Source organism: Mesoplodon bidens (genome assembly GCF_964165515.1).
Source record: "Mesoplodon bidens genome assembly, chromosome: 3".
Lineage (NCBI taxonomy): Eukaryota > Metazoa > Chordata > Mammalia > Artiodactyla > Ziphiidae > Mesoplodon > Mesoplodon bidens.
Genome location: NC_138178.1, coordinates 133,597,738 through 133,619,950, shown reverse-complemented (window position 1 = coordinate 133,619,950; position 22,213 = coordinate 133,597,738). Strand labels below are relative to the sequence as shown.

General features: G+C 45.6%; 1 protein-coding gene across 1 annotated transcript in view; it reads right to left on the bottom strand.

The window, feature by feature from the left end:
* Positions 1-21,766, bottom strand: part of PELI2 (pellino E3 ubiquitin protein ligase family member 2) — a 201,569-nt gene extending 179,803 nt beyond the window's left edge. The window contains exon 1 of the mRNA XM_081227684.1: positions 21,591-21,766. Within this exon, the coding sequence (XP_081083810.1) occupies positions 21,591-21,667 (77 nt within the window). The 5' untranslated portion in view covers positions 21,668-21,766. The remainder of the gene's footprint in view (positions 1-21,590) is intronic.
* Positions 21,767-22,213: the final 447 nt, after the last annotated feature.

Genomic DNA, 22,213 nt, shown 5'->3' with positions numbered 1-22,213 from the left:
AATATTCCATCATTGGACACACATCTCTAACAATAAGACCCCGCTTTTTCTTAAATGTGCCGAATTACTTTACAAAGTTTCCAAGGTCAGAGCTTTACAAATTCAAATTTGTAAATACCCTATTATACAATATTCCTGTTAAGCAGTTGCCATTTCAGTCTTTTTCTGTAGAGAAATAATAATTCATGAATATTTTTCAGTTACTGAAAGACAAAAAACCTCCCCTCAGAACCACCCGCACTTTGATTTGATTCAAAAGTTATAGGGGATTCCAAAGAGAGGAAATGCTCAAATCCTGAAAAATGTTTTGCTAATTCCACAGGAGGACTAAAACTCTAAACCGAACGTGCTTTGTGTCAAAACCTACGCAAAAATACACGATCTGTTTGGAGATTCAGCACTTTCTGCTAACTACATGTACAGTTTTCAAAGAACGCTCCTGAGCTTACTTTTACCTCCTCATGAAAAATGACTACTCTAAACAAAAACAGCCAGTTCATGGTGAAAGCAATTTTCTGAGCATTGTGATGCTCTGGTGAGCACAGAACAGACACAGGCTGCTGGGCGAGAGGGGCGGGCGAGGGGCGGGCCGGGGCACATCCGAACCCTTGAGAGCAGGGTACACGGAGCAGCCTCCCCCAGCGGATGCTGTCTGCGGGAGGCACGCGTTCTAGGGCCTCCCAGAAACCACAGAGGTAAGGAAGTGATGGTCAGAGAGCAACTGCATCCCAGAACAGATCAGCTGGTCCTCACTTCGAACTGAAATGTCTGCAATCGTGTAACCTTCCGTGAGAATGATCTAAGCATCCCTATTACAGGTTTCTGAACTTTTCTGCAAAAATGAATCCGTGTTTACTTCCCTAAATAAAGCACACTGGCAACTTAAATGAACTCAGAACGGTTTAAGATCTTAAATTGAAACCACCAGCCTCAAATGTGATCGCACAGACAATCTTGACTTTTAAACAACTGATGATAAAGTTAGAGATCACACGCGAACGTGAGTAGTCGTTTTTCTTACCCTAACTACCCTGCTAAATACCCTAGGAAGGGAAGCAAGCACAAAACCACCTTTTCTCCACATGTACTTCATCTTCAGCAGAAGAATCAACCCTAACACATTCAGGTCACAGTAGTCTGGAGGTGACAAGGAGCCAGCGTACCTGAGAGGGGACCTGGGAAATAGTTTGCTGTCTTGGCCACAGAACAGGATCCAATGGCTCCCTACAGCTTAGGTTTTCATGCTTTTCCTCCACTTTAATCCAGATACAAAGCAATTACTTGTTACATGGCTCAAACAGCTCTTTTTTCTCTTCTTACCCAGTCCAATGACTGAAATTTCTCAAATTTCACCTGAGAAAACCATCTTACTATGCACAGTCAACAGCCTCTCCCAAGGAAAGAAAAGTTACTGTGGGATTCTTAGGCTAATGAAAGCCATAAACCACTTTCTGGAAGACGTTATAGACCGCATCTTAGGCTCCTGGCTGTAAACCTGATGCCCTCACCAATACTGCAGTTAAGCAGCAGATGAAGACTAGTTTCCACTGGGTGGGGGAAACTCACTTTGTTATGCTACTACCCAACCAAACCTTCCCAGCTGACGTAGGACCAGCCCCACAAAACCATCACCTTCATCCAGAGGGCAGGGAAGAGCGACGGAGCTTTTCAAGGGGGAGATGGAACACAGACTAACTACACTGGCTGGCTCTTCACAGGAGATTCCTAGAGGAAGCTGCCAAAGGCAAACTGCCAAGGTCTCCCTGGAAGGGAATGATCTCAGAGCGCACACCTACGAAAAGAGGGGGAGGAGGGGAAGAGGGAGGGGACGAAAAGAAAGAGGAGTAGAAGAAAGACATGCATTCAACTTCTGAGTGAGACCACTGGCAGGCGTCCCATATAAATCCCATGCTTTATCCATCAATTAAAAACACTTGGCACTCAATAAATTACATCAGAGGATGTCACAATTACCAAGGTCAGTGAGCTGGAGTACTCAATTATTATTTTTATTCTTGTTCAAACAAAGGCATCCCTCTAACTGAACGGCCCTGGAGAATGATATATCATATATGACATCTCTAGCTTTCCTTTCTGCTCCCAGTCCTCCTCAGCTGAAACCCTGATTTAATCTTGTTTTCAACAGCCCAATGCATTAAGCAAAACCACCAGTTTAAAAGGTTAAAAATATAATCTGGCAGCTAGCAGTGATGCTTCTAAATTATACGCTCCACGGAAGCAAATATTTTGTTGCCACGCTATCAAAATCCAGAGCCTCGGGGCATGATCAAAGAAGCTGTGGACCTCAACACTCCAGCGCACCCTCTGGGAGATACTGGAAAACCCAAATATGCTGAACGTAAGGGCACCAATGGAGCCCTCCGCCAACAGAAATGCCTTCCCTACAGTCGGCTCTATATAGAGAGCTCAGTTACCTCTAAAGTGATTTTTATTTTAAAAATCTTACTTATAGGAATAAAATGTTTGAGAAGGGTTGACAGAGGATTCCCTTGAGTCCCAGTTTTTTGCCTTTTAAATTTACAGTGTTATTCAATGATTGCTAAGGTTAAGAAGAATCAGTAAGGCAAGCCTAACCCATCAGAGACAGAATCAAGCAGATTCCATACATTGTATCTTGAAAAAACATCATCATGAACTTTAAATTTGTTTTTAATCTACAAATCTTAAACGTTCTCATCACAAGAAAAAAAATTGTAACTATGGATAGTGATGAATGTGAACTAGATTTCCTACAGTGATCATTTCGCAATACACACAAATATCAAATCACTGTGTTGTACAGCTGAAACTACTATGTTATATATGTCAAATTATATCTCACTTAAAAAAAATCTTCTACAGACACTTCTGCTTAATCATCAGTTAACATAAAACTTCAATGTTCCATAAGTATGCCATTCCCGAAGCATTCTGAGATCTGTACTGTAAAAGCTGAGGTTATTAACTACGTAGCTAAGTTTTCTTGATAAGCAGAAAATGTAGCACATGGTTAGTCTTCTTTTACCCAGTTACTTCTGGTACAGAAATGACAAGAGTTCTAGCGTTTGAAATGTATCCTACGAGAAAAATAAAGGCTGTTTTCAATTTAGTAATAGTCACCATGTATAGCTAATACATTTATAACAGAAAGCCAAAAATGTCAGCTCTTGGAGAAACCTCACTTTAGACCGATCTTCAGTAATACACTGACTCATCAACCACCAACATTCCACCAAAATCACTGAGCTACCATCCCTAAACATTATTTCCCATTTTGAGAAAATATCTGCAATTTCTAGATCCTACTTTTATTGAGAGCAGGTGCCCAATAATACACCAGAAAGAAAACCTACAAGGCAAAAACAATCAGCCAAATACCATAAAACATTCTCTTATTATAACCCAATCAAATGAACAAATTCATTAAGCCATTTTATAAAACCACAATCCACAAATCATATGGACTGCAGCTTACTCCCAAAGACCGTGCATACACTGAGAAGCAGACCATTTCCTTTCTCCTAGTTGGTAAGTCATGAGTCAGCACTCTGTTCACAGAACCAGGTTTGTGTATGTTTGCTACTTAGAATACAGCTTTGGAGTTGCAGAGACACCACGAATGAAGGACCTTAATTCAGAATAATGTATAACCGCCACGCTGCTCTCCAATGTGTAGGTGATTTTTTTAAAATATCACCCCATTTGCCTTTTTGTTATAAATCCCATGAATAACCTGAATTTTAGACATTTCATTATCTACTATGGCCCCTCTAAGAACTGGAGTTGGAACAGAGAAAGGAGACAAATATTCACTGGAGGATTCTAACTTCTAAACTGAAGGCAGGGTGGGAAATCAGATTGGGAGGGGGAGGGAGGCAGAAAAAAGGAAAACCAGGGAAGAAAGATGGCTTATATTCATTCCCCTGCTCTACACAACTCTCTGCGGCAAAAGAAGTAAGAGTTTAATGACAAGATTTCTGGTTCCTCGTGATAACGACTTTTTAAAAAATAAACAAAGAAAAGGAATGAAAAAATAAACTCAAGTTGGCTTCCAGAGCACCCCAGCTGTCTTGCTTCAAATATATAACGAGTTGTACTCAACATGGTAGAATGGAGGAAAAGTCAACAAACAGCAAGGATGTTTGCAGGGACATGAAAAAAGAACACATCACGAAACTGGCTGAACAGCAAACATCGTTATATACATTATAAGCAGAAAGCTCTCTAAAAGTCAAAGGAAAGGAGTTGGAAAGTAGAAGATGCAGGGTGAGAAAGTACACAAACCGAGCCAGCATGCAAACGCAAAAGCCAGCTGTGATAAATATCAGGAAAAAACAATGGAAAGAATATTTATCTGTGACTTCAGAGCGGAGAGATAAGAAACCAGAGCAACTAATTTTGAGTAAAAATAAAGATTTGTCACTGTCAAAGTGTGTTTGGATTTGTTGACTTTTCTAGGGAGATTTTTAATACTACATTTAAAGCTGAAAGCTGAAATTCCTGTCAGCTTCAGAACACATCCCTGTCCTCAGCCACTTTAACCCCTTCTCTTTAAGTTTAAAAGGAAAATTTTAAATTCACCACCATCGCATTTCAGGGCCAAAGAGTCAACTGTCAACAAGTGCCCGTCGCGTTCATGTACCAAAGAACTCTGCAGTTTACCTTGGAAGATGCAAACAGGAGAATACTTTTAGGAAGCTCATTAAAGAAATATAAATACACAAAATACTTACTGAAAAGTAAATAATCCTTTCTTAAAAGTCAGAGCAGGGAGCAAAGAAAAGGGGGAACAGGCCATCCACGTTAGAATGCTCATATTTCCAGGGCAGCATTTCCTCGTCCACATCCTTGACCTGCCACCAAGTGTCAGGTTCCAGCGAGGCGCTGGGACAGAGTACAGGTGAGGGAGCCCCAGGCCCTGCCCTGACCGGGGTCCTAAAGGAATAAACATTTACAAGGCACAGAGAGTTCCCTAGAAATAACTGCTTCTGGCTGGAGGGAAAGGGAGGAGGAGTCAGGAAGGGCATCTTGTTGGAGATGACACCTGAGCTCAACCTTAGCAGGTGAGGGGGATGCAGCAAGCAGAGAGAACCACGTGCATGAAAGCAATTGAGAAAAGAGGAGAGAGAAAGTTCTACGAACTCATAAGGGGGGCATAATGGAGGGCACCAGAAAGTAGGCCCCAAGGGCAAGGAAGTATGTTATCCTGACTGTGCATTTCACATGCAGAATTTGGTATCCTTCAAAGCGTCCTTTTCTCTAAGTACCTGAGAAACTTTTCAGAAGTCACGCCCTTAGCATACATACTAGCCTTTTAGAGATCTTTTAAAGTCCTCAAACAATGGCTAGAATAACCCTGTATTTCTCCTCCTCCGATGTATCCTGTTAGAACAGAGACCTTAGAAATCACATGGCAATTCTAATACTGCAAACCCACCTCAAAAAAAAACGAAAAAAAAAAGCAGAATTTGTGTTAGATTATCTATTCACACGTATCTACTCTGATAAAAAAAATATGTTAAGCTTACTTTAAATGTCTTTCTAATGTTAATTAAATTCTCTTAAAATGAAGGTCAGTTAATACTTTAAAAAGCAGCACATATACTATGTATAAATGAAGTATATAAAATATTTTTCAGCAGAGATGATACCAGAAGTCAATGTTCAAAAAATGAAAATAACAGCATGATTAGCATTTTTCTTCCTTCTTCCAAAATTTTCATTAATATTCTCTATATATCATTTTCTCAGCATACAGCTTTTTAAATTAATTCCATATTACCTGAATATAAATGGTCTGCCTTAAAAAAATTCCATTTACAAATTTATCAGTGGAGGAAAGCTAAATGATTAGTGTCAATGATTAGAGCTAACCTCTAAAAGTTACAAGAATCTGACACACAACTTAAAACTGGTTTAGGACTTGAGGACACGGGGCGGGGGAAGGGTAAGCTGCGACGAAGTGAGAGAGTGGCATGGACTTATATACACTACCAAACGTACAATAGATAGCTAGTGGGAAGCAGCCGCATAGCACAGGGAGATCAGCTCGGTGCTTTGTGACCACCTAGAGAGGTGGGATAGGGAGGGTTCCAGGTAGACGCAAGAGGGAGGAGATACTGGGATGTATGTATATGTACAGCTGATTCACTTTGTTGTACAGCAGAAACTAACACAGCATTGTAAAGCAACTATACTCCAATAAAGATGTTAAAAAAATAAAGTAAATAAAACTGGTTTAACCCTAAAAGAAATTGGGGTGAAATAATTACACAAGAAAACTGGAAGAGTATGTGATTTATGGTAACTAACATGGATGAGGATTCAAGTGTATAAAAAAAAATCCCAATTAGATCAGAGAAAGATTCATTTCAACTGAGAGTTAAGGGCTATGGAGAGCCCTCCTCCTGAGGGAGTGCAGCTCTATTGTCTGAATCTAATCTGAATGGAGGCAACAGGAAAAACAGGGGCAGGCATCCTCTGACCCTTCCCGTGGCCCTGAAGGAGAGGAACATAAAGGGAAGTGTAAGAGGACAAGCCATCAAGCAGTGAGAAAAGGTCGGATCCCCGCGGGGCTGTCGCCTACACCATTGTGTACCCCAGCCCGGCTGGTTCAGAGGGGAATCGCCAGCCTTTCTACTGTTATAATCCCAACTTCAGAATCTAATGCCAAACATTAAGCGTTCCACCCCTCAGAACGCTATCAAAAGGCATTACTGATAACGACATAAGATGTATAGGCTCTGAGAAGTCCAATATGCATAAGCTTTAGAACCTGAGAGACCTGGATTCAAATTTCCTGAGCTTGCAAATCCTTTACTAACTGTGCAGGCTCCTAGGCGAAGCTCAATCCCCAGGCATCTCCGCTTCCCCATTTCTCCAAGGACGGTGACATCACCTCCTCTGAGGCCTGAGGAAATTGAACACCTGGCAGGGGCGGGGCGCCCTGGCAGGCCTCTCACACTCAGCATGGGACCCGGAGTTCTTACTGCCTCCTGCAGTCAGTAGATGGTACAGCAGCCAGGAGAAGGCACGCAGGGGAAAGCCCCGCTGGGACCTCCGCACTACCAACAGAAGAAGCCGCCCCTGAAGAACGGGTGAAGGGGAGAACGTCTTCTCTTCCAGGGGGTCCCCTGGGAGCTAAGGAAGCCTGCAGGCTCACCACCCTGGCTAAACTGTACTCCTCGGCACACGCGAGGAGCAGTGGTATTTCTTATCCAACACGGACTCTGTACGCTTAAATATCAGGGACAGGATTTCCAACTAATAAACCCAAAACATGAGCTTTGACAGTCATGGGAAGTGGGGCTGCAGGGTGGGAGGAGGGCACACAAATTATTAAGGGGATGAAGATTTGTGTCTTTTCTCTCCCATCTGGGGAAAAGATGAGTTGTGCTATTTTTTAATGTTTAAAACAGTAGTACATGGGCAGACAACTGTTATAAGACAATAATTCAATTGAAGGTCATTCTAGTGCGTAAACCACTCAAGTTTCACCTTGTGTGTAGTTTATTACATTATCAGAACCTCCTGATTGAATTACTTCCCTGCAGAGCTTCCAAGTCTCTGCTTTTCCCCCCATATAACATCTAACATTGCTTATCAAGAGGCTATATTTGTCCTTTGCTATTTTACCATCTGATATCTAAGGACACCTCTTTGTTAAGGACCTTTTTTTAGAAACCCTGGGTCGTGTGCATCTCACCACATCTGTAACCGAAAAGGCTTAACTGCCCTCACAGGAAGGTCGAAACTGTACAACATAAAGTTACACCAGCTTCCTGAAGGGTCTAAGTCAACAGTTTCATCAAAGCCTTAATTGGCATCTGGTCTAAGTTAACACTCAGAATAAGCAAATAAAAGGCACTTTTCCTGGCCTGCTGTTGGCCTCTGGTTTTCGGATTAACTAAACCAGTGCCGCTGCTGCAACAGGTCGTACTAAGGACTGTCAGGGAGGAGATGGAGGGAGTGGGGAAGGTCTTTCCCCTTAGTCGACACTAACAGGAAGATCAAGAGACAAGAAAGGAAAAAATCAACACACAGGGACGTGAGAACCCAGGCAAAGGCAGACCTTCACTCGAGAAGAGAAGGGCTTGCAGCTCCTTTTCCAAGCTGTAAACAAAACACAAACTCGAGCCTAAGTCATCACAGACAACGCCAAAAGAAAAAAAGATTTCAGGGCTGCATGCCACAACTAACGAGATTAAAGATTAGAAAAATAACTCAATGAATTGGCTTTGAAACTAGAGAAAATGAACTCTGAATTATTGTGGATTTATAAAAGCAGCTCTTCCTTGAAGCATTAATTTAACTGTAATATATTCAGGTATAAGAAGGCAGATAGGAGGAGGATTCGTGTTTTTATTCTCTGGAGATCATATATTTGATTTTTTTGAAAACACGTAAGTAGGCGCAATGCCTAAGTGGGCAAAGCACATATGTAGGCAATTTCCATCTCGCCTCAAAAGTTCACGTAAGCTGGAAACATTTAAAACAAAATTCAACCTCACTAGTAACTACATAAACGAGTCAAGTTTTGTGTCACTGTGTTTAAAAAGAATACCCGGTATGGAAAGGGTTTGGCTAAAAAATAAACGTAAAGGTACAAAACTGCCCCGACATAGAGTAGAGGCAGGACCTGAGGACGAGGGTGCGGGAGTGAGAAAGGCATGGGTTCGAATCAGAGCTCAGCCACATAATATAGTCCAGCGATCCTGCGCGAGCTTCTCAACCCCACGCGTGGCTCAAGTTCCTCATCTATAACACGGTGAGGGATGGTACCCACCTCCCCCGGTCAGAACTTAAAGAGGTCGGACGCGAGCGGCTCTGCACAGGACCTGGTTAAGAGCAAGACACCGTCACCGCCACCCATGCGCCAGCCCTGGGTGCGCCTCCCCCAAAGAGAGAAAGAACCCAGCTGCTAAGCAGCAGCAGCCGAGCTGGAATTTCCTCATCCTTCCAGAAAAAAAAAAAAAAAAAGATAAAAAGCTCCAATCCCGATGCTCCCTCTTGAAGGATGATTTCAAACTGCAGGCGTCTGACCAGGGACCTCCACTTCACTTCAAAAGGAGGGAAGGCACTGAGAACAAGGTAGACGTCGAGACGGGAGCCAGGAGCGAGCAGGCCAGTGATCAGAGACCCCGAAGAAACTGCCAACCTCGCAAGAATACGAGTCTACTCTGCCCTGCTCTCCGAGCAACCAGAGACACTGGCCTGTGGGCAGTGTGGTCCCGGGCCCACACTTCTGCCGCTGGTCCAGCTCAGCCAGAGACAGTCCAGACCCTGGGCTTCACTAACAGCCAGGAGGGGCACCCAGTATTCCTCCCTAAGGGCGAGTCACTGGATGATTTGCACACTCGGCTTCCTCGGAGCAGGGGGAGGAGGGCTGTGGGGCTGCAGGTCCTCTCTGCCCAGGGGACAATGCATGTGGGATGCCATCTATTGGGCATTTGGGGATAGCGAGGCTCTAGAGGATAGCTGGCTGAGTGTGTAAAGGTTCTTTGATCCCTGACTGCCCTCCTGGGTGGGGTCTGACCCCAAAATACCCGTCGGCTCCAGCACAAGTTTCCAAAATATGCTACTGAGTGAACGAGTGATGGCTTTCTCCCCCCACGGCCATCTCTCCGGAGAGGGCCCTTCCCAGCACAAGCCACTGTCCCTTGGTGGGGAAGGGAGACAAAGGTAGGGGGAAATAAACTACGAAAGAGGAAACGCAGACCCATCTGGGGATTTCAAAGAAGATCCAACCTGTGGATCAGAAAGCTGAAATATGCCTGCTATCTCCATATGGAAAAACTCCTCGAAATGCTGTCAAGGCTTCCCAATCCTGGCGGCCTATATCATTACAGGGTCCATGCTGCCTTCCCTTCCAAGTTTCATTACACTGGCCCTCCAACCCCGCAATTTCCAAACTCACTGATGTCTCTCAGCACCTCGGCTTCTACGCACACTGCTTTTTCCCTTGTGACCCTCAGGTAATTCCTACTCAGCCTTTCCATCTCAGCTTAAATGGGATCCTTCCCTCTGCACAAAAACAAGTTCCAACCCCTACAGTATACCCTCATAAAGCCCTGTACCTCATGGCAGCACCTGGCCAGCTTAATCTGCTTAAAGTCCCTCTTTCCTGATGGACGATAAGCTCCAGGAAGGCAGGGACCACTGTGTTATTACCCTCTGTATCCCCAGTGCCAGTAGATGCCAACCAGCTGATGACACTCCAACTTCATCTCCTTCCCCAAGCACTTCAGCCTCCAGCCAAATCCTTCAAAGTTCCTAAACCCCACACCTTTTCTACTACTGCTCTATAAAAATTCAGGCCACCTTTTAAAACTCTGCTCAAGGGCTGCCTTCTCCAGGATATTTTCCCAATCTCCTAGCAATACACGTGCCTTTGACCTTCACCCTGGTGGAAAGACTCAGGCTTCACAGCAATACAAACCTACCTTTCAATCAGGCCCTGCCACTGACAAGATGAGTTACCTGAACTGAGGCCTCATGTCCCAAATAATGAAATCTAACTCCTGGGACTGATTAAGAAAAAATAAAAGAACCTGGCACGCAGTGCACCTGAAATAACGGCACCCTCCATCCACCCCTCCTCAACACCATGTATGATTTGTTGCTTAGTTATTTGTCTTGCCCTTAGATGTAGGCCCCTGGAGGGCATTTCCTTATGTGGGTTCCTAAATGTGAGATCATCGGCGTCACCAAAACAGCAACCATAACAGCAATCACCTCACATGTACTGAGTGGTTTAAAGTTTACTGCATATGTTTAGATACTGACTAATTTCTAGTATGTACAGTGAATCCCACATTTAATTAAATATGACCATACAGAATACATGTGCAGTAACATATATCTACCTATATATTTGGTATCCCAAAGATTCTAGTGTAGTTTTAAGCTTTAAAATCTCCAAAATTATAAAAGCTACAAACTTACAAAATACACCATTTGGGAGTGTATTTAAGTTTCTTTTACACTTAGTTTACAAATTTTGAATGCAAAAGTTTTCATTTAACATGTTTCAGTCCTTCTGATTAAAAACGTCAAATGTTAAAACTTCCCAAACAGAATTTGGGGAATTTTAAGACATTCCATTCACTTCAGCTACTACAGGAATCCTTTTTTCGGCAAGGTGCTCAGTTTGAAGGCAGCCGCTGGCAGAATCTACACCTGTAGTTCTTTCTCTGCACCCCGAGGACCATGCACGTGGCTGGCAGCTCGGCTGTTGTCACAACTGTCTCCTTCTGGAAGGAAAACACTGGCCCGGCCCAGCCTTCACCACGCCAGAGCCACCTTCTGCCTTTGCTTGCTTCCTACCCAGCACATAACTTGGCTCCATGGGGTAAATGAGACCTGGGAAGTATTTCAGGAACTGTACCTCCTTCCTACCGCCGACAGTCACAGACAGGTACAACCCACACGAATAAGCTCTTCATCGCCCTGTACTTGCAGGATGCTAGTATAGATGACCTCCCCTCCTCAAACCTCTGTTAGTACTATTATTTCACGTTGGGTGGCCTTTAAAAGGCTGAAAATCAGCATCATGCACTAGCTGTCCTGGCTTAAAGCTGCTTATGCTCCAGTCTTCCAGAAGCATGGTTCTCAGCTCAGCCGGGCCATTCTTCAACTGCCTGCTCTCAATGAATTTCAGGAGGTAATACTGATTATGGAGATTAATGAACGCAAAGAGATCACAGATGACTTATACATGATAAGGTTATTCCACAACTGCTTTTGTTAGCTAAGGTTTTCAGGCCATACAGTACTTCATGTTTGGAATAACTCATCTAAAAGGCTGAAATTGTGCTTATTAAAATAATCAATAACCTGAAAGAAACAAAAACTCAGTGAATGACTTCCTCTTAGTCTGTCAGATCTGACAACTGAACCACATGCAAATGTAATACTGTGGTGTTTCAGTTGTCTACTGCTGTGTAACAAACCACCCCCAAACATAATGGCTTCAAAGGACAACTGGCACTCAGAATTCGTTAATTCAGCAGAACTAGAAGGAAAGGGCTCACCTCTGCTCCATGCAGTGTGGCCTGGGGCAGCTTGATGGACCAAGAAGCCACCATGGCTTCACTCACAGGCCAGCCGCCTCAGCTGGGTGGCTGGAATGGCTGGGGGATGACCAGGCCTCCTCTCCTTTTGTAATCTCTCACCCACCAGGGCCACCCTCTCCAGCAGGGTAGTCAGACGTCTTTATACGGCACCTGCCTTCTAAGAAGATGTTGAGGACTGAATTTATATGTTGAAGTCCTAGCCCTCAGTACACTTCAGAACGTGAATGTATTTGGAGACAGGGTCTTGAAAGAGGTAGTTAAGGTTAAATTAGGTCACATGGGTGGGCCCTAATCCAATGATTGGTGTCCTTATAAGAAAAGGAAGGACCACCAGGGATGGGCACCCACACAGAAAAAGCCACTTGAGGACACAGAAAGAGACAGTCATCTACAAGCCAAGGAGAGAGGTCTCAGGAGAAACCCAACATGCCAACACCTTGATCTTGGGCTTCCAGCCTCCAAAACTATGAGAAAATAAGTTTCTGTTGTTTAAGCCACCTAGCCTGTGGTATTTTGTCACGGCAGCCCCAGCAGACTAATATAGAGAACAAAAACAGAAGCTACAACACCCCTTAAGGCAACATCCAAAAGTCACAGACCTCTGTCACAAAGACTGGTCAAAGCAAATCAGAAAACTAGCTCAGATGCAAGGGGAAGGAATTCACCTCCTGAGAGAGGTCCAGCACGCTGGCTGTATTTGAAGATGACAGAGGAAGAATGTGGGACTAAGTTAAAACCCTAAGTTCTCTTATCTGATCTCCAACTGGCTGCAAATCCTGTTGGGAAAGTTGGGTAATGTCCACCTCAATACATGGCCTTTAGATATAACTCTCTCATTGAATGGTTTACAGAGTCAAACAACTGAATGCTTATTATGTGAAAATAGTTCAAGAATGTGAAAATAGTTCTCAAGCAGTTTATGTTGAGAAGCATAAACTGCTGACACGCAGAGTACAGTTATCTGTTTGTTCCAATAGCTCTCCTGCATACCCTATACAAATAGCCATAGAGCAAAATTACAGACTCCATTCTGAATTCTACCGAAGAGCATGTAAAAACAAAAGCGCCCAAACCCTAATGCAGTCTCAAGTACCACAGCAAGGACCCAGTCTGTGAGTTTCTGGGATCCGGCAAGAAGCACACTTCTTTGTGTTTGTGGTCCTTGTGCAAAAAGGGCCTTTCCTCAAGGTCATCGATTCATCAATCGAGCGCTCCAGAAAACCCTCACTGCTCACCCATCACAAGTTCTGATTATAATTAGAGCGCTCCGCAACTGTGTAGCAGGAAGCACGAGAAGGCCAGGTATGGACCGGAAAGGAGGAGGGGCCTCGGGGGCTCCTCGAAGGGACTTGGTAATAGTAAACAGCCGTTTCATACCCACAGCCTGGAAGCCAAACACACAACTGCCTGCTTTGGTTGGATTCTGCTAAACCAGTACTAATTAGAATGGGAGCACGGAGCTTGAAATAATGATTCTTATCCTAAACACAGAGCAGGAAAAGCAGGGTACGAACGGAGTTAAGTGTTTGCGAGTGAGAAGCATTACGTGGACGGCTGGAAATAAAACCTCCATCGAAAATGACTTGCAGTAGTCTTAAACCTGCTGCTGAAAATACCCCAATGCATATTTATTAGGTCTGTCATCCAAGAGGCTTGTACCCCCCAGCCGTGTTAGTCATTAGTAGGCACTAATGACCGCGGCCTTCCAGCACCACCCTAGCGCACTGCAACGCGGCTCCAAGCAGCTGGTGGAATGGGAACAGATGGCCTGATTCCCTTCAAGGCAGAACTTTCTGCAGGTGACAAAATGACTGTTAGGTGACTGACAAAAAGAAAAACAAAAGTTGAAACAGGAATATCTGATGTCAGTAAAGTACATGTTTAGTATCGCAGGGAGCCTTTAACTTGGGCCCTTAAGGTTGGGAGGACTGTTTACAAAACTGCAGCTGTGCTACAGAACCAGAATCTGCGTTCCTTCCAAATCGAGAAACAGTCACCGAGCCCCAGAGACACCCCTGAGCTGAGCAGGGCGCTGCAGTGTGCCAGGGAAACCCAACCTCCTATGCACCTGAAAAGGCATACCTCGCACTCCAAGGGGGGTAGAAGTCACCCCTTGTCCTCAAAGGGTAAACTCTTCTTAGAGGGACGAGCAGATCTTCTCAATGAGCTCTAGTGGAATGCAATTACCACCCTGGGCACGTGGCGAGCAGCGCAGCGGACTGAACTTTGCGTGTGTCTAGGGACGTTAAAAGTATGTCCTTCTACTTGTTTGCACTTCTATTTTCCCTTTGGTAAGTGGTTTACATACTTTGCCTCCTTAACTAATAGAATACTCGGAATCCTTTGGCCGTAAGAGTGAAACCCACTCAGGGTGGCTTAAACCGGAAAAAAGTAAATAAAACTGAAAAAGATGGGGGGCTCTCAGAGGATACAGGGTTACTTTCTCAGAAAAGTTTCCCGACTTTCCTGTCTACAAGGGCCCCCACTACCTTATCCCCAGCACTTGACCCCCACAACAAGCACTCTCTTCCCCTTATCCTGCTTCATCTTCCTCCTGACACTCTCTGAAATTAAATGCTGCATCTACCTGCATGCTGACTCATTTGCACCACCCATCTCTCCCACTCACAGGTGAGCTCCCTGCAGGCGGGGCTGTCTGTCTCACTCCTACTGTATGCAGCCCAGTGTCTGGGGCAGTGCTGGTCCTCAGTCAGTATTTTTGAGTCACTGAATGAGTGGCTGGTCACTTGCAACCATGGACAGTGGGTGCAACTGGATCTCATGAGGGACAGGAACCAGAAACTGGAACCCAGACAGCAGCTGACTCCCATACGCCCGGGTCCCTCTCTGCCTGGGCTCCTCCTTCCACCCGCGCGGCTGCAGCCCTCTTTGCAGAAGTGCTTTCTCCACTCCAAGTTTCAGAGCTGAAAATCCAGCTACAGTCTCCCAAGCCTTTAGGATAAAGTCCCGAATCCTGCTGGAACTGCCCTCCCACCCTCATCTCTCACATTATCTATTCCAACCACTCTCTTCTAGTCATTCGGGGCTTTTCTCCATTCCTCAAAGGAGCATGTGTGCTCACCTCTGGGTCTTAGAATACTCCTCCTCCTAGAGCAATCTTTCCCTCTACCTCCACCTGGCTAACCCCTTCTCATCCTGCCACATGGTTAGGTGACCCTGTTAATGCGCCCCCCATCACAGCTTATACTCTAAACTGCTTTCTATGCAGGATCCACAGCGGCAGAGATGATACCTGTCTTGTTCACCACTACATCCCTTAGTGCCAAGGACAGCATCCGACACGTAGCAGATGCTCAAATATTTGTAGAATAAATAAATGAACTGTGTATTTGTACTAGCTGTTCCCTAAAGGGCTGTGACAAGAATAAGACAGCAATTCACGTGTCTGCCTTGTCTTGCTGTATCCCCCATGCCTGGAAGAGCACAATCCCAATAAATATTTGTTGAATGAATAAATTCCTGGCTTGCCTGATGTAACTCCACCCCTTTCTCTCCCACTTGGGAAAACACAGCAGATGCGAGTGGGTAAAATCACGTTATTAACCGGACATTTTGGAATTATTTGAAAGATCCACGCTTTATTACGTGTCATAAATTACCGGCCATGTACCTCAAAACTGATCATCACATATTAAGGTGGCTGAGAACAGCTGATTTAGACAAAGCTAACAAGTATGAAGCACTTTCTGCTCTCGTTATTTTTATTTTCCAGAAGATAAAAGTGACAGTAAGCTCAATAAGAACTATTAACAGAATCATTCTTACCCTCGACTGACTTTCTTCTTATAGATTCTGCTCACCCCAGGGGAAACCCTTAGTTAAATCAAAAGATGTCAGAAATTCCTTTTCGGTTATTTTTCTCCCATACCAAGGAGCTCCATCAAGAGCTACTCTCTCCATTCCAAAGACAGTCTACGGCCCCACCTTGCTGATCCCCACACAACAGACAGAAAACCACTGCCTCAATGTGACAATGTGACTGGTCTCCCTCAAATACAGCAACTGGCATGTTTTTGGTTTTTTGGTCTTTTCTGTGTACATGTTTTATCCTTTTGATAAAATATGTTTTGGTAAAGGTGCTGGAACCTGTATCAACCTGGTTTTACTTTTGTTTACCTAAAGCATCCCCAAATATTGATCATATGATGAAATACAACTGAAAACGAAAAGTCCTAATGAAGGTTTCAGGCTTGGTGTGTTAAAGAGAGAAACAAATAAATCTGAGAGAGCCAGACAAGAAACCACACAGACAGCCACATACTCCAAACAAGGCTAAAGTTAGTAAAGGAAAATATAGCAACCCAAAGCCAGTCACATCATGACCCTTAGTAGCCTACAGAAGTAGACACTCCATCCACACAAACAGAGCTGAGCTCTACAGATCACCCTACACGCTGAGTGACAGCAAAGATTTTGTTTTGCTTTCTTTTTTTTTTAAGTTCAAAGACCTTTTAGTCTATAAAGGACACTAGTGTTTGATGTCTGAGCCCAATTTAGAGAGGACGATGAGAAAAGGAAAAGTGTTAGGATGTATTTTAAGGTTTCTTATTGCTACCAAGGGGAGGGGTCAAGGCAAAATGCCAAGGTTAAGACAAAAATGGGCATCTAGAAATCAGAGCTGCTTGTTTCAAAAAATAAAGACCATAAACTCTTCCAGCAACAGTCCTCTTTGTCTTACCTGATAAAATGCTACACAATCCAAAGGGAAATAGGCACGTACCCCTGGCCTTTAGCCGTTTGTAGATCTTGGTCAGTTTCAATTACAATATTTTTTAGTCATATCTGTAGATATTTTTAATCCTTTTTTGCGCGAAGGATCCTTTTGGCAGTCTGGTAAAGTATACTGAGCCCTTTTCAGAAAAAATATTTTTTAATAAATTTATTTATTTATTTTTGGCTGCGTCGGATCCTCATTGCTGCGCATGGGCTTTCTCTAGTTGCGACGAGCGGGGGCTGCTCTTCGTTGCGGTGCGCAGGCTTCTCATTGTGGTGGCTTCTCTTGTTGCGGAGCACGGGCTCTAGGCATGTGGGCTTCAGTAGTTGTGGCTCATGGGCTCAGTTGTTGTGGCTCGTGGGCTCTAGAGCACAGGCTCAGTAGTTGCGGCGCACGGACTTAGTTGCTCCGCGGCATGTGGGATCTTCCCGGACCAGGGCTCGAACCAGTGTCCCCTGCATTGGCAGGAGGATTCTTAACCACCGTGCCACCAGGGAAGTCCAGAAAAATATTTTTAAATTCATAAAATACAATACAAAGGATTAAAAATAGAATCAATTATACTTGGTTCTCAAGATAGTTTTAAGTTGTGATACAATAATATATGTACTTCTGGATTAATGTATTAACAAATCTAGCAGCAGGTCTATCTGTTGCCTATACACATAATGGAGTGAAATGCTAAATCTCAGTTTGAATACAGTAAAAATAAAGATGATTTTTCCCCATCTAAGTTCAAGGGCTCCCTGGATTCCATCTGTGGACCCTAGGTTAAAAACCTTTGGATGAGAGAGCCAATAAAAATACATTTTGTGAATCATCAAATGAAAAAGAAAGTCTTGCAAAATGCATTATCCATTCAACTGTGAGGTGAGGGAAACTAAGAATAAGCAATATTTTTCCAGAAACCATGATGGGCCATTAGTCAGCAAGAGAGCTGCATGCTTTAAATTGAATCCAGAAAGAGATTCAGCTCCCCTCATGCAAGTTACAAGAAAAATTGAAGCCTTGAGGAACTGACTGGACTCTGCTAACAGCACTGCTGGACTCTGCCCTGAAGTGGGGAAACAGTGACCCGGCAGTGTAGTGATCCAGCTCAACTATGAACTTGAACAAATCCCCTTCCTTCCGGGAGCCTCAGTTGCTTCATCAGTAAAATTAAAGAGCTGAACATGTACCATGACCTCTTAGGGCCCTTTCAGTTCTAAAATTTCAGCATCAGATTATCTCTTCCTTATGTTGATTATTTCAGCCCACTGAGCTTAATTTCAAAACATCACTGCCTTCCTTAAACCTGGAACAGAAAGTTTTACCAAATTTTGAACACCTCCATGTACAACCTAACACCAATGTACCAAAATATACGTATACCATTACAACTTTAAAAAATGCCTGTTTTGCACATCTCTATTTCCAAAAAAGTAATCACAGCATCAATCTTTTCTGCTATTAAAACACAGTTCCCATTCGAATTCTAACACCTTCACCTTAAGAATATACAAAATCAACACATGCTGGGCTACCTAGACTATGTTAACTATATGTTTTCAACATTTCAGCCAATGAACAATATGACAGGGTATAAACCAGAAAGGTCCCTGACAACTACCTAATCCAATCATATTTCATTATTTCTAAAGAAACAGAGAGAGGGTAAGGGACTAAGCCACTATCACAAAGCCAGTGGGCTAGAAAGGAATTCAATCCAGGTCTCCTGACTGCTGGTTCATCCTCCCCTCACGAACTATACCGAACTGCCTCTCAAATCCTGACACACTTCCCCAACTTTAACATTTTAGCCAGGTTTAAAATTAACAGCAAAAAAAGACCTGACAGGTAGACCAGTCCTTTTCTCTACCTTCCATTACATAATGGACACAACAAAGCGTTGTGGCTACGATGCATTCACTGGTTGAAATCACGAAATAATGAAATTCTACCAATCTGCCAAGAAAATGACGAGCCTACTAAAATCCTAACTAGCTGGCAACTCTCTTAATATTGTGTAAAGCACGAAAAGACGCAGAAGCATCTATATATGGATATAGACATATACATATATAGCTCCTCAGTCTGCTCTCCAGGACCTCTTAGCAACATTTTACTATGAAATTTAGAAGCGAACAAAAAGGGCTACCACACAACAGTTTTTTAATTTTTAAATGAAAAACGCACTGTATTTTACAAGCAAAAAGCTTCTATCAATATCAATATTGGGCATTTTTGGATCTCAAGGTTAATTTTATCAATGAGAAAATCTACTAGAATTCTCTGCCATTATTTATGTTCTAGATGATCAGACATGCAAATCTGATAATAATTTTTATTTGATCGTTACTGCTGTTTTAAGAGGGAGAGCCCTGTCTCAAGTCCTAAGGGTAGGATAATGATTAATGAGGGTCTCTTTAAAGTCTACCTACCTTTTCACCATTTCCCCCGCATTCCTCAAATGTGTTCAATATCGCTAGAGTCAGAAAACCACTCTCAAAAACAGAAAAAGGCCACAATTCTTCTGAAGTATTCAAAAACCAGACGAGCATCTTCTCAGAACCTGGTCTCAACTCACCTTTCACTTCCTCAGAGACCTTCCCTGACCTCCCAGCTAAAGAAGCAAGACCTGCCTACAACAGACATTTCCCAAGCTAACCCACTTCTGCTCAGAACTTGGCAGCACCCAAAATTGCCATTTACTATTCCTTTGTTTACATGTTTCCTCCTGTTTACACCTGCCACTCCACACTAAAATGAAACCTCCTTGTTCACTGCTGGAGCCGGTATGCCTAAACAGTGCTGGCACATAGTAGGTGCACAAATAACTGCTGAGTGGCCCAAAGTATTGATGTAAGTGCCAACTCTGTCATATGAAGTGTCTCCTGGAAAAGCATTCTTAAAGGACAGAGCACATGCAATTGGCAACGCATTTACATAGCCTACTTTAGAGTAAGCCTGTGATACTAGGACAATCCAGGGTATAAATCCCTTTCAGGGCTTTGGAATGCCCAGCACTTCCAGCTGTGAACACAAAACCCTCTCCAGGCCCATTCACACACTGCTTTCATGAAACATCTCAACAACGATTTCCTCAAAAGGAAATAATGAAATAAAGTCCTGGCCTAAGTTAATCTTTCGTGTCAGGTTCACAATGTTAAAATACTTTGAAGCCAGCCACACAAACAAAACCAAACTGCACAAAATTAGGCTGGGCTGAGATTACATAAAACAAGCTAAACTCTGGCTTTTTTCCTCCCATTCCTCTCTCCTTCCAGTGATTCCTGATACCTGTCTTTTAAGTGCAATTAGATGCAGGTGAGAAAAATGCTTAACTGCAAACAGCTTCTAAATAGGTAATGAGATTTCCAATGATATTCCACCTAATACTGTAGCAACAAGGTAAGGAGGACTGGACAACTTAGAGCTGAGCTGTGTCTGGAAGCTCAAAAAAGCTTAAAGCTTAAAAATTCTTCTTTTTAAAATTATGTTTAAGTCGGCACTTACTTCAAGGTATTCAGTTATCAAAACACATTTTTCAGAGTGCCCTGAGTTTTTCCATACCCATGACTCTCCGCATGTGTGCTAAGCCTACCTTTCAGCACCCATAATGTTAAGAATACAGGTCTTTCAAGAGAGGACAAAAGCGCGGGTTCTCAGGAGTGACAGATCCAAAGGGAAAAATAATCCTTTCTCTTCCAATACTAAACCCAAGTTGCTCCTTCTCCGGAGTTTCCCCGCACTTTCCCCGCACTTTCCCCTCCCCACTCCGCTCCCCTTTCACTGCCCACTTTACCCTGCTTAATCCCGGCGAAGCCTTTCTCCTGGCTTATTAAGGGTAAACAATAGAAATGTCACAAGGAAACTCAGGAAGTAGATGAAGTCTCTAATTGCTGCCGTTTAACGACTATAGATAATTACTATCTTCAAAATGTGGTTTTCACAAGCGGAGAGAGAGTCGAGGCGGGTGAGGCTGGCGAGCTCCCCGTCGCTGGAGGACATCTGCGAGGCCGAATCCCAGGACCGAGGGACGAAGGGGATGCGGCCCCGTGCCCGGGAGCCCGGGGTGGGGGACAGCGGCGTTCCTGCCCACTCCGGGACACTCACGGCCGAGTCACAGACAGTTCAGTGCCCTCGGGCTGCGGCTGCCCGTGGCGGTCACCATAACAATATGCAAAGCGCTGCCCGCGGACGCCCCCCGCGCGGATCCCACTGCCCGCCGCGGCCGAGCCGGCGGTGCCGCGCCTGGAGTTCCGGGCCCCGGGCTCACAGCAAGCGGGGTCAGAGGGCCCCCGGGGGCCTCTCAGCTTCGCCAAGGTGGTGGTGGTGGGGTGTCCTCGGACACCGCGTGGTGCCTGCGACGGCGATGCCTCAGCCCTGGCCACTACCCCCGCTACCCGGCCCGGGGCGCGCAGAGAAGTCGAGCCCCTATCCCTGCGGTACCGCCGACGACTTGGTCCCCGAACGCTGAGCCCCGCGGGGCGCGGGGTCGCCCCAGTCCCCGCCGCTGCCGCCGCCCCGGGCTGACCGCGATCCGCCACCTCCTTCGCCACCGTCCTCGGCGCGGATAGCGCAACCCAGTGCCCGCCGCAGGGCCCCGCGCGCGCTTCCCCGCCCGCGCCGTCCCAGCCCTCCGAGCGGCTCGCGCCGGCCCAAGCGCCCGGGAGATCTCCACAGAGCCCCCGAGCCACCCCGCTGGCCCTGCTCGGGGATGCGGGCGCGCTGCTGCCACCCAGCCTGGAGCGCTCGCCGCCCGCCCCCAAGTTCCCCGGGTCGGGGACCCCCGGACTCACCCCAGAACCACCAGCTCCCCGTATTTCACCGGCTCCTTGTTGAGGGCGCAGTGCTCCTCATGGCCGGGGGAAAACATGGAGCCCTGCTCGGCCGCCGCCGTCGCCTCCGCCGCGACCCCCGCCGAGTCCGCGCCGCCGCTACAATCCCATCCCGAGAAGGGAGTGAGCGCGCCAGGGAAGGGCACGGCGGCGAAGGGTGCGCGGGGCGGCCAATCCCGCGGCTGCTCCGTCGTGGCTGCGCGGCTGCCCTGCCGGGCTCTCCGGAGCTCCGCGCAGCGCGGCTGCCCCGAGCCGGACTCGGCAACAAATGGAACCAGGCAGCAGGGGGACCTACCAGCGCCGAGCGCCTGAGCCGCAGCCGCCGCCGAAGCCCCGCGGGAGGGAGGAAGGGAAAGAGCGAGAAAGCTAGGGAGGGGCGGGGGCAGTGGGCGGGGGAGGGGCGGGGGGGCGGGGGCCGGACCGCTGAGCCGCCCTGCGGGCGCGCGGGCAGGTGGGAGCCGCCCGGCCCTCCGCGAGACGCCCGCAGCCCCCCTGCCCACCCGGCGCCCCCTCCCCCGGCGCGTGGGGCCGCCCACGTCCCCTCCCCGCCCCCCTCGGGCCCCGCGGTGGATCGCCCGGGTGTT